General features: G+C 42.3%; 1 protein-coding gene and 1 non-coding gene across 2 annotated transcripts in view; both read left to right on the top strand.

The window, feature by feature from the left end:
* ETV5 (ETS variant transcription factor 5) overlaps positions 1–12,162 on the top strand; it is a 57,974-nt gene that overhangs the window by 18,835 nt on the left and 26,977 nt on the right. Inside the window, exons 6-7 of the mRNA XM_055308387.1 lie at positions 9,333–9,462; positions 10,387–10,674. Of these exons, the coding sequence (XP_055164362.1) occupies positions 9,333–9,462; positions 10,387–10,674 (418 nt within the window). The remainder of the gene's footprint in view (positions 1–9,332; positions 9,463–10,386; positions 10,675–12,162) is intronic.
* On the top strand, positions 3,118–3,224 carry LOC129499000 (U6 spliceosomal RNA). The gene has a single exon (XR_008662268.1). It is a non-coding gene; the product is annotated as a U6 spliceosomal RNA (small nuclear RNA).

Below are 12,162 nucleotides of genomic sequence, written 5' to 3'. Positions count from 1 at the left end.
GAAGAGATGGAATAGGGGATCTTATTGATTTATTTTGATTTTTTAAACATTTATTTATTAGAGACAGAGCAAGTGGTGCAGGAGGGACAGAGGGAGAGAGAGAGTCCCACACAGACTCCCCATGGAGCATGGAGCCAACACGGGCTCGATCACATGACCCTGAGATCATTACCTGAGCAGAAATCAAGAGTCAGAGACTCAACCGACTAAGCTACCCAGGCACCCTCTTACTGATTTTTAAAACATAGTCCTACATTTGCTTCATTTCTCTGTGTGTAGATTATTTTTTTCTTTCTGAACCATTCAAAAATAAATTGCAGACATGATATTTCACCCCCAGATACTTTAGTGTGCATCTCCACAAAGATTAAAAATATTCTACATAGCCTAGGAAAATTAACTTTTATACAGTAATACTCAGAATTCCCCCAGTTGTCCCTCAAATGTCTTTTATAGCTGATATTAATACTGTTTTTGATCTAGGATTCAATTAAGAATCCCATGTTACATTTATTTTTGTCTCTTTTATCTTCTTTACAACACTCTGTCCTTTTTTTTTTTTTCTTTTTCCTGTAACATTGATATTTTTTTGAAGGGTCTTAGAGTTTTTGTAGTTGTTGACTTTTGGGGGATAAATTCTTTTTTTAAGATTTTATCTACCTGAGAGAGGGAGTGCGGGGGGAGGGGCAGAGGGAGAGGAAGAAAGAATCTGAAGCAGAATTCATGCTAAGCATGGAGGCCAACGGCGGGCACAGTCTTATGAGAGATCAGGACTTGAGCCTAAACCAAGAGTTGGCTGCTTAAACTGACTAAGCCACCCAGGTGCCCCTGGGGGTACATTTTTAAAGGTTATGTAAAGGATATATAAGAAACAACACACAGAAATGCTGGCCTTAGGTCCAGAAATGTCCTATGTTGCTGATTGTCTCACTCTTATATCCACATTATTGGACTGACCTTAAAATACTAGTATAAAAGAATAGAGTGAGTCAGATGGAGATACTTGGGTTGGAAATAGTTTGTACATGTTTGAGGAGAGGGCTTTTGAGGGAATCATTAGAATTTTTTTAGCACAGCTTACTAGTTGATTTTACTATTTATGGATGATTTTTTTTTTGCTATATTCAATTTTTAAATTTATGCTTAGCAGGGTTAGCTGTGTCGGGTATTAAAGAAGACAGCACATTCTCCCATACTTCCTCCAATCCTGCTTTTAGAACTTGTGCCCCCTAACTACATTTGATAACATTTGAAATTTTTTATTTTTGGAAACTGTTGCCAGGCAGAATTAATGTGAGCTTTTCTGATGGGTTTGAGCATGTTTCTTATTTGGTTTGGAAATCCAAAAGGCATCTCCTTTCCCAGATGTTCTTTTTAAGTGCCAGGTCCTATCCACTTACTTTATCTCTCTTGAACCTTCTTGGTTCCCAGAACAGAGTATTATCTCTTGTTCTTGTCATTCACTAGTAGTGCTGTAGCAATTACAAAGAATATTGAGACATTAGGAATATATTTTATGCTTGAAATGAATTTTTAGTCTACTCAGCCCTAAAATAAAGACCTATTTCTGACCTCTTCTGGTAATACGGTAGAACTTAAAATGTAAGCCTCAGTCTGTTTACCTCTTTTTTTTTTCTAACTGGCTATTTGCACTTTGTCTCAAAATTTGTCCAAAAAAGCCAGAGCTAAGGAAAGGCAACAGTATACTGGAAAGTCAGCCTGTTGGCTTTGTTGTGCTCTTCAAACCGTAGGTCCCAAGGGACACTGCATCTGATGACATCAAGCCCTCTGGTCTTTGCTAGTGGGGCACTCTGATAAGTTAAGGGTACGTGAGGAGAGAAGAGGTCACACTTACTCGTTCTGGGTGGCTTCTTTGGTTCTCTTTTGCCAGTGTTATGTTTATATTCACATGTCCTACTTGATGGTTTTTCCCTCTGCCTCTTCCCTTAGTCAACTCACTGCCATAACCAAAGAACAATATGGGCTGATGTCTCGGGCTCCCCCCACCCCCTGCCTTCTTGAACTAAACAGCACGTATTTCCTTACTATGGAGGGAAATGAGGTGGGATGGTAGTGGCCTAAGAGAGGAACAGTGACCTAAAGCTGCTGGGAAAGGGAGTAGCTCAAGAATAGACCTTCACTGTAAAATTATGACTCTGGACTCTTGAGACGTCTCTGACCACAACTATATACATTCCACATTCAGAAGTTCTGTGAGAGGCCCTAGACACATAAACTAGCCACCCGAGACATAGTCTCATGGACATGCCATTTGGAAGCAGGTGTGGGTATTCTGGTCACCTTCCGTCATGAGACACAACTTTCCATGAAAGGTAAGAAGATCTATCGAGTGTGACCAAATAAGGTGCTCCCCCAAGGGCAGGCCTGCACAGCTGATTTGGGAAGGTGAATCTGCCCCGGATGAAAATATTGAAACTGAAGAAGGGAGGAGGAAAACCCCAAAACAGAACCTGAGCAATGACCCCCCCACCGCCGCAGGTCGGGGGTGGGGGGGTAGGTAGGCAAAGCCTGTGTGTGAAGCGTGAGAAATAACAATGGGCTTAGTCTGTCTCCCTCTCAGACTGCAGTGTCACTGATCAGCACTTTCTTAACACTCAGCAGCTACATAAATGCTATATGTATTCCCAACAAAGTCAGTGGCAAATTGAAACTTTGATGATTACGGAAGCACCACAGGAAAGGCTTGTTAGACGAGGTGGGTTTTGTCTTCCTAAGGAAAAAAAAATCCTTTTAAATCAAACTGTCGTTCATCCTATCATTCAACAAAAGTGTTTTCCTTTGTTTTGATCATATGTGCTGTAATAGTGAAGTTCACTGCCAGCACTGGCATGGGGTAGATGCCTTGGACAGAGTCCACAAGCCTGTACTTGTGGGCAGGAAACAGATTTTGTCAGCAGAGGGAATTATTATTTCTCTTGAATGGGCCAGTTTGTCTATTTTTTTCTATTTCAAAACAATTGGGTTATTTCTTTGGAAAACTGTTTCTATACCATCACAGAAGAAAGATTTTTCCAAAATACAAGAAATCTTAATAAGTATTTATTAAACTCAATGATGCTGCTTAACAGAGCTGCTTTCTTTAAAAACGAGAAACTTATGCTCACTTCAGCAGCACATAGACTAAAATTGGAAGGATTCAGAGAAGATTAGCATGGCTCCTCTGTAAGGATGACACACAAGTTCAGGAAGCATTCCATATTTTCCTAAAATAACACTCCATGTTAATAGTACTGGAATTAAAATAAAAACCTTAATACAAGCAAAGAGAAACTTAATTGATAACATGGCAGTCACAAACTGTATAAGCATTTAGCTCAAGACTGAGAACTTATCAGAAGACAAGAAGACTCATTGTACCCCCTGAAAAGTACTACCCTCAAAGTAACCTCCATCCTGACTTTGCACACCATATATTAGTTTCCTGTCCTTCTGAATGTTACATAAATGGACTCACACAGTATGTACTCTTTTGTGTCCAGCGTTTACTCAGCATATCTGTGAGATTCCATGCTGTTCAGTGTAATTGTAATTTCTTTATTCTCATTTCTGTGTAGTGCTGAGATTTAGTTTGGGGTTATTAAGCCTATAGATAAATTTGGGAAGAATTGCTATCTCTACAATGTTAAGCTTTCCAACCCATGAATATGATATATCCTTCCATATATTGAGAGTTCTTTAATTTTCTTGTGCTTTGTAGTTTTCAGTTTAGGCATATTACATATCTTTTACTAGCTGTGTGCCTACGTATCTCATGTTACTTGTCACTATTGTAAATTTATTTTTCAAATTTCACATGTATACAGTTCTTTTTTAGATTAGGCTTGTAGCTAGTGATCTTGGTAAATTAGCTTATTGATTCTTATATTTTGTGGGTACTTTTTATTTTCTTTTTTTTTTAAACAATTTTAAAGATTTTATTTATTTATTCATGAGAGACACACAGAGAGAGGCAGAGACATAGGCAGAGGGAGAAGCAGGCTCCCTGTGGGGAGCCCAATGTGGGACTCGATCCTGGGACCCCGGGAATCACGACCTGAGCCCAAGGCAGATACTCAACCACTGAGCCATCCGGGCGTCCCGGTACTTTTATATTTTCTATGTACAAAATCAGGCCACCTGTGATTAATGCCAGTTATATTTCTTCCTTTCTAATCCTTTTGTTGTTTATTTGTTTTTCTTGACTTATTGAATTGGATAAGGATTCAGCTTGATTTTTGATCACTGTGTCAGATAAAAAAATTTCCCAAGGAATTCCCATAATAACAAAACCAACTATAAAGTTAAATGTAGTTGATCTAGATTTATTTTTTTAAGATTTTATTTATTTATTAATGAAAGACAGAAAGAGGCAGAGGAAGAAGCAGGCTCCATGCAGGGAGCCTGACGTGGGACTCGACCCCGGGTCTCCAGGATCAGGCCCTGGGCTGAAGTCAGTGCTAAACCGCTGAGCCACCCGGGCTGCCCTTGATCTATATTTAATTTGGTGTTATAGTAGTCTACAAAGCAATATATTGTACTTTGTGCTGCACATTCACAGATAATGGACTAAAATCTGGTCAGACAGGAATCTTTGTCTTTTCTACCCCTGACAAGCAGAGACTTCCATATATATTTGCATATGGATCCTTAACAGAGTTCTTGCAGTTCATTAGGAGTCCAGACAGCTCACTCAAAGTGTTCTTGCCTCACAGGTGGCACTGAGAGGGGACTGTCCAGAAGCATTTCAGGAGAGGCAGAGCATTTGGGGAGAGGGTATCCAGGGCAGTAATGTGGGTTCTGGCCAGCCAGTGACTGCTGTGGAAGATACCTGGTCTCCAAAGTCAGGTAGCTGTCTAAATAAGTAGAAGATAATGGTCAGCTGAAATATAGAAGGGAGAATGAGATCTTTTAGGTGGAATGGGAGGCAAGAACTGATGAGAAGCAGAGGCTACCGGAGTCAAGAGATGTTGGTTGCCAGTAGGAGGGAAGGAGGGATCCTGGGCATTTCGGTGGCCTAGGGACAGGGAAGGGATGAGTTGAATGGGGATACAGGTGTATCAGATGTGCCTCCAGTTGGAGAATGTAGAGTCAACATGAGGATACACAGACTCTGAGAGCTGGCAAAACATATCCTTCCACTCTCCTCTGGTGTTGTCTTTCTTCTCCATCCCTTCCCCTATTTCTTTTTCTCTCAGATTCTCTCTAGGGGGCAATATGATAGAATCACCAAGCACTGTTTAGGTAGGAACCTCGACCACTTAAAGACTCGAGACTGTGCCAGATGACTTAACGTTTTGAGCCTGGGCTCTCTCATCCTACTAAAAAGGGAAACCAAAAGTACCTTTCTCATTGGGTTGGGAAGATCGAATAAAATAATGTATGTAAGAGCAACTTGTCACAAAGTAAATGCTAAGGGGTCTGTCTGGCTGCCTCTTTCTTTTCGGTCTACCTTGTTTTTTTCCAGAGGTCTTAGTTCTTATTCATTTTTTTTCTTTGTTCTAGAGCACTTTCAACCAGGTGTAATGTGATATTTTTGTTGTTTTTGTTGAAAAAAAAAAGGTTTATGTCCTCTATTTTTAGTGTGCAAAGTGGGTGAGTGAAATGTCTCCCATTTCTGTCAGTGCAGTAGATCACTGAAATGACAGAAGTGCTTGCGTCCTCTCTAATAACAGCAGCTCCAAGACTTGGAGCAGTTACTTTGATTCCTTGAGCCTCACAGTCCTTATAAATGCAGGGGCCTGAATGAGGTGGACTGTGAGGCCCTGGTCTAACTATGAATGCATCTATGAGATGATGCCCAAAGTCCGATTCCTCACTAAATTGAGCGTACCACGAAGAAAGGGCCATGGCTGTTGGGCATGCCATCCGATCCCCCGCATCTCCAGGATGCCTAACCCATAGAAGATGCTCAGCGAGTGGGTGAATGGATGGAGGAGTGAATGATATCTTTACAACAACAAAGGTGATCCATATTCACTGGGGATTATTGTCAGGGCTTTCTGGGCCCATTTTCCATAGTTCTGAGCTTAAATGCAGAATTTCTAATTGTAGAAAATGTTTGTCAACTTACGTAGTCAACTTTTTTGGCATTTCTTTTCCAGCTTCCTTTGGAGTTCGTGACCCTTTTTCATTCCAGTTCATTGCCATCCTTTGTAGTCCTAGGTCTCTGTCATCATTTAGGAAGCGATGCCTGTGCGAAGTTAAATACTCTATTTTTGAAAGCACAGTGTATAATTACACAACATCATAGCACCATCTGCAAGGTGCTGTGCCATTTTCTGTATTTCTCAAGGCAGCATCACATATCTCATTTTACAAAGGAGGGAACAGACTGAAAGCAAGGAGCATTCCTTGGGCTTCTAAGTCCTTGCTTTAAATACACCACTATCTCTGACTAATGCATGCCATAATTAGGTTCCTTCACACATCCTCTGGCCCAGCAGTCCCTTTGGAGAGCTGAGCCTTCTTCCTTACCACTCCAATGGCCCCTAATGGTTTTCTTGTCACTGATCTGGGAAACTTTTGAATCTCGCTCTGGCTGTGTTCCATTTCCTTCTCTCTCTCTCTCTTCATTCCTGGGGGAAAAATATCTATTTATTTATTTTTCTAAAAGATTTTGTTTATTTATTCATGAGAAACACAGGCAGAGGGAGAAGTAGGCTCCATGCAAGGAGCCCGACATGCGACTCGATCCGGGAATCCAGGATCATGCCCTGAGACAAAGGCAGACATTCAACCGCTGAGCCACCCAGGTGTCCCAGAAAAAATATTTATGACTAACACTGCCTCACTTTGTAGGGTAGATGCAGTCCCAGCCTTCAAGGTTAAGAATTAATTGGAAACATAATCCACTTAGTCACTCACTGTCTTAGTCCATGGAGGCTGCTATAACAAAACATGACAGACAGGGTAACATATAAACAATAGAACTTTATTTCTCAAGTTCTAGAAGCTGGAAGTTCGAGATCAGGGTGCCAGTATGGTCCAGTGAAGGCTCTCTTCTTGTTTTGCCCTAGTGACTTCATGGTTCTGCCCTCATGATGTAATCACCTCCCAAAGCCTCCCACTACCACCACCATCACATTAGGGATTAGGATTTCAACATATGAATTTGGGGGGGGGGGAGACACAGACATTCAGACCATAGCACTCATCAGCTGTTTCTTGAACTCCTCCTTTGTGTAGAGAACATAAGATTCCAGGTGTAAGACAGTTTGGGGGTGGGATAATATACCATTTACTTTCGAGACAAAACAATAAGATACACACTAAGGGTACCGCATAGATTTGAAGAAATCGAGGCATTGGACTTGGCTGGCAGCTTAGATTCTCTCTCAACATGAGTATATGATGTTCCTGAAGCCATTCGCAAATTTTTCTTTCTAGACATCTTTGGCTTACCCTCTGGTCTTGGTCTTGTCAGCAGAACTGGTTACTTTTTAAACAGTACCGTGAAAATGTCAATTCATTTCCAAAACCTGAAACAGGAAAATTGAGTGATACCATAATGGTCTACTTTCTAAATGTAAGTAAAATAGTGATTATAAATGATTTTAAGTAAAGAAAAGGAGATTTTTCAAGGTAATATAACTTTTGCTTACACTGGGCCATCATCAACCTTTCCTCATTATTTTTCCGTAACTTTTGTGACAAAAAGCTAATGAGAGGAAAGGCCATGGCAAAGAGAAGGGTGCTGAGAACCACCGGAATACCCATTGCATTGGAGAAGTGTTGTCCTGTGTCAGATTGTCTAATTGTCCCATTTCATTTACTAACCACATTCTAACAACAAGCTTAGCCATTTTCTGTGTCTGAATGTCTGAAAACATTTGATAACAATTGAGGCTTGGCTGCCATGATGTCACCATTAAAAAATCACAAGACTAAGGACTTCTAACTATAATCTTCCAGTTCCAAACTTATTCCATGTGTTTTGGAAAAGCAGTTGGCATGCTGTAGGAAAGGAATTATAAAAACCTATCCTTTCCGGTCAGCCATTGGCAGGACGTTGCTTATAAACTTATCTGTGATAGAGGCATCTATCTCGTTTGTTCACTCCTGAGACCTGAACGTGTGGTTGGAGGTGGCACCTGAGCAACCAGTTGGCCAGAAGATTGTTCGGTCTTATCAGCAGAAAACAGATGATCGTTTAGTTAAGTTTTAGGAGTAAGCATTGAGTCAAACTGAAATTTTAGTGGGTCACCAGGGCACTGATTGTGGTTAGCTATCTAAAGAGACCTTCGATAGAGTGGAGAGTTACTGTCACAAAATTTAACTCCCCGCTCCCCTGGCCTTCCTGATAGCTGGACAGAGAACAGCAATTCTAACTCTTAACGTAGAAAACAGACCCCGTGGTGTAGCATCTTTTAAAGTTTGTCCTTCTACTTTGGGTAAAATGCCCTCTCTCAAAACAAGTTAAGTCCTAGATAAGACAGAAAAGGCCAACCTGGTTTTATTTTGTTTCATTTTGCTACCACGTAAAGCTACCTTGGTTTGAAAAACTTTGCCCTCTCAGTATCACATATGGAATATGCACTTGATTTCCAAACATTACGCAAGAGCTCTGTGTACTATTTCATCAATTTTGGAGAGGTGACTGGCACTTCTCTGAAAGGATTGGTTATGAAAACCTGCCCTTCTGGATTGGTCGGACGGAAAGGCACAGAGTATACACAAGCACAAAGGTTTCAAGGACTCGTCCTTCACTCAGTTAGCCTTAGCTAGGTTGTGGTTTGGCCCATTGTTGTATTCCTTTGCTTTTAAAATTTTTGAAACGCCATTAAGTATTTCTGACTCAGAACTGATATGTAGAGCTGCTTGACAAAGGACTTTTAAAAAGTCATATATTTAATTTATATGCCTCTGAATAAGAAATGTATTTGCCAGAACAGTTTCAAGCCTCTGGGAAGTTAATGTGTGATGTCTACCAGTATATCTGTGGCTGTTTTTGTCTTTTCTGGAAAAAAATTCTTCATGTCTGCAACCCTTGACATTCTATCACACCTGCATTTTTCTTGACGAACCGACACCTGCAGGAATTTTAAGGGTTTCAAAGCCTCTGCGAAAAGCAAACCCAACACCAATGAAATGGGGGGAAAAAAGACATGGTTAATTAAAAGTGTCAGATGATGACTTCCGACTTGAAAGAACTTTTCATTGGTTTTAGATGGAAGGCTCTGTGTTTAAGTGTTTGGCCTTCTCTGGCATGTGACTTGACATGACTTCCAAGAACAATCAGCTAGTTACAGGGGTTGCAGAAGGAGAGCATTGTGCTCCCTGTTAATCGGCTATCCTCTCTTTGTCCACCCCCTCCATCCCTCTTCTCATTGCAGTGGTGCTTCATGCCCCACCTCCAACCAAGATCAAACGGGAGCTGCACAGTCCCTCCTCGGAGCTGTCATCCTGTAGCCACGAGCAGGCTCTCGGTGCTAACTATGGAGAAAAGTGCCTCTACAGCTATTGGTAAGTGGAGCCAGAGAAAGGCTGGCCAGAAAGGAGCCGTCAGGCCGACGGCTTCAAGTGCTCTTCAGCAGACACAGAGTAGCGCTCAGAGTAGTCTCTCGTGGCAATGTCGGCCTCTAGGTGTGTAGCCCAGTACAAATGGGGCCTTTGTGCTGCACATAAAAAGCAAAACTGTTAGACGGGCTCCGCAGGGGAACTGCGTTCATGGGGTACTGAGCCCTCCTGAGGGAAAGAGCCTTGAATACTGGGATATTTGATCTGTGGCTTCTAGGGAGGGAAGATATACTTCTCCATGTCTAGCATATGTTAATGTGAACTTTAAGCACCAAAGAAGTAATCTTCAAATCAGAATATATGAAAAAGTCCCAGGGCCTGTGCCCTTTACTTAAGAATATTCAGGCCCCAGGAATGAAGCTTTAATTTTAAAGCATTCTTTGCTCTAGAAGATAAACATAGATCTGCCTGGAAGGGGGAGAAGAGCCGTTAATTCAAGTGATCTTACAGCAGAAAATTTATCTTCAATAGGGAATCTCACTGCTTCCCTGGGACCCTGGAGTACTTGGGAGAGGGGGCCAGGACCCCCCTCCCCAGGGCTTAAGCTCCCCGCACCATCCATCCCTAAAGGCGCATACATGGAAAATGCTCTTAGAAGGGGGAAAAAGGAAACCGGAAACAGAGGCTAAAATTATCTTTGAGAAGAATCACTAGAAGTGTTAAACAAGTCCCTGTGACGCAGTTGTGTTTGTCACTTTTCGGAGGTACAAATATTCCCTCGGGGCTGCCAGCAATTTAACTATGTTAATGCTGTCATTTCCTGGCAACATGGCCTGCAAGCTAGCCCAGGCGTCCTGCCCGACCTGGCCACCAAGGCTCGACTCCATCTCCATCGCAGCTTAATGCTTCCTTTTCTCTTTCTGTTTCCAGTGCCTATGATAGGAAGCCTCCCTCCGGGTTCAAGCCATTAACCCCTCCCACCACCCCCCTATCCCCCACCCATCAGAGCTCCCTCTTCCCCCCGCCCCAGCCAAGTCTGCCCACCCCTGCGCACGCCCCCGCGGCTGGCCCAGTACCAGGGGTGGGCCCTGCCCCCGCCCCCCACTCGCTTCCAGAACCTGGACCACAGCAGCAAACCTTTGCGGTCCCCCGGCCACCACATCAGCCCCTGCAGATGCCAAAGATGATGCCTGAAAACCAGTATCCATCAGAACAGAGGTGGGTGCTGATCCGGGCTGCTTTTGCTGCCTCCACCCTCCTCCCCTTGACCCCATGGGGAGAGAGGAAGGAGTTGCTTATCTTTATCAGGTACCTATAAAGCTCTCATGGTGTTGAGGCATCTTGTCAGGTAAGATGAATAATAATAGGAATATGACCTGTTTATATACCACCCTGTTCTTGAGGTACTCGGAGGATCTATGAAGTAGGTGAAGGAGGGATTGTTAGTACCATCGCCCCATTATGGAGGTAGAAGAGTGACTTGACCAGGATACACAGTCTGTTGACGCTCACTGAGGGCGGGCTTCCTGACTCACTGGATACTGCCTCCTGGTATTGAACCTTGGTTTATGCTACTGACAAATACTGCATTAACATGGGAAGGTTGCTAAATTACAAAAGGTATTATTACTCGTCTGAGTTTAACACATTTTAACAGGAAATTAGCAAAAGACATTACTTGTAATTACATACTTGTGAGAGAGAAATCTTCTCCTTTCACTCCAGGTAGGTAGTTCTACATTCCTGATAAGGAAATTGAGGCATCAGGAGTAACTTGGCCAGAGTCTCATTCGTCAAACAAACTAAAGTGAAAAGGGAACCTCCTCTGCAAACACCAAACTTAACTTTAAGAAGGTCCTAGCCTTGTAAGTCCATGATCTAGGTATTTTAGAATTTTGGATGCCTGTGGCCTTCCTTTGTACAGGGTGTTCTGGAGACCTCTGTCTTTTTATTTCAAGTCTCTCTGGAATATATATAGATGGGGAGTTGTCAGTGATGTTACCAAGAGTTGCAAGATGGTGACCGTTGCAGTTCCTTCCTCTCTTTCTTGTTTTGCATTGGCTGGGTGTAGGGCTGAGGGGCAAGAGAGGGAGGCTGTATGAATATATACCTTCCCAAGGCCTGGTCCAACCCAAATGCCTCCCAGTATTTGCTCAGGGGTCACATTATTTCTAGATGAAATACAGAAAAGAAAGACATTTTTCTCTGGTTTTGGTCCCCTTTGCCCCTTGCTGTGAAAGTCACCATAAAGACCTACATAATTTGGCTGATTAGTCTTTATTCCCCTAGCGAGGCCCAGAGCCATGAACACCAATGATACATAGGACCCAAGGGGCGAGCGTTGATTGGGGGGCTGGCTCAGTAGTGAGTCTTGGTTTCAATGGGAAGCTCATCCGAAGGAGACAGCTACCACTAAGCTTTGCCAGTTTATTGCCTTGTTAACAGCCTTACACTTCTTCAAGAGAATTCGGAAATTGGATTTTTATGTAAAAATTCCAGGTTGTATGGGGTTTTTTTTTTTTGTTTGTTTTTTTGGTTTGTTTGGTTTTTTTTTTTTTTTAAGTTGGCAACTAATTCAAATTAAAAACAACAGCAACATTTTGCAGACTAAACAAAACCTCTCTGGGCAAAATCACTCTGCAAGGCTGCCAGTTGGTGAACTCAGGCCTGGATGCCATTTTTATTTCAAAAGTTTTTTGGTTTTGT

The sequence above is a fragment of the Nyctereutes procyonoides genome, unplaced genomic scaffold (assembly GCF_905146905.1).
Source record: "Nyctereutes procyonoides isolate TBG_1078 unplaced genomic scaffold, NYPRO_anot_genome, whole genome shotgun sequence".
Classification (NCBI taxonomy): domain Eukaryota; kingdom Metazoa; phylum Chordata; class Mammalia; order Carnivora; family Canidae; genus Nyctereutes; species Nyctereutes procyonoides.
This window is presented reverse-complemented; position numbering and strand designations above follow the sequence as displayed.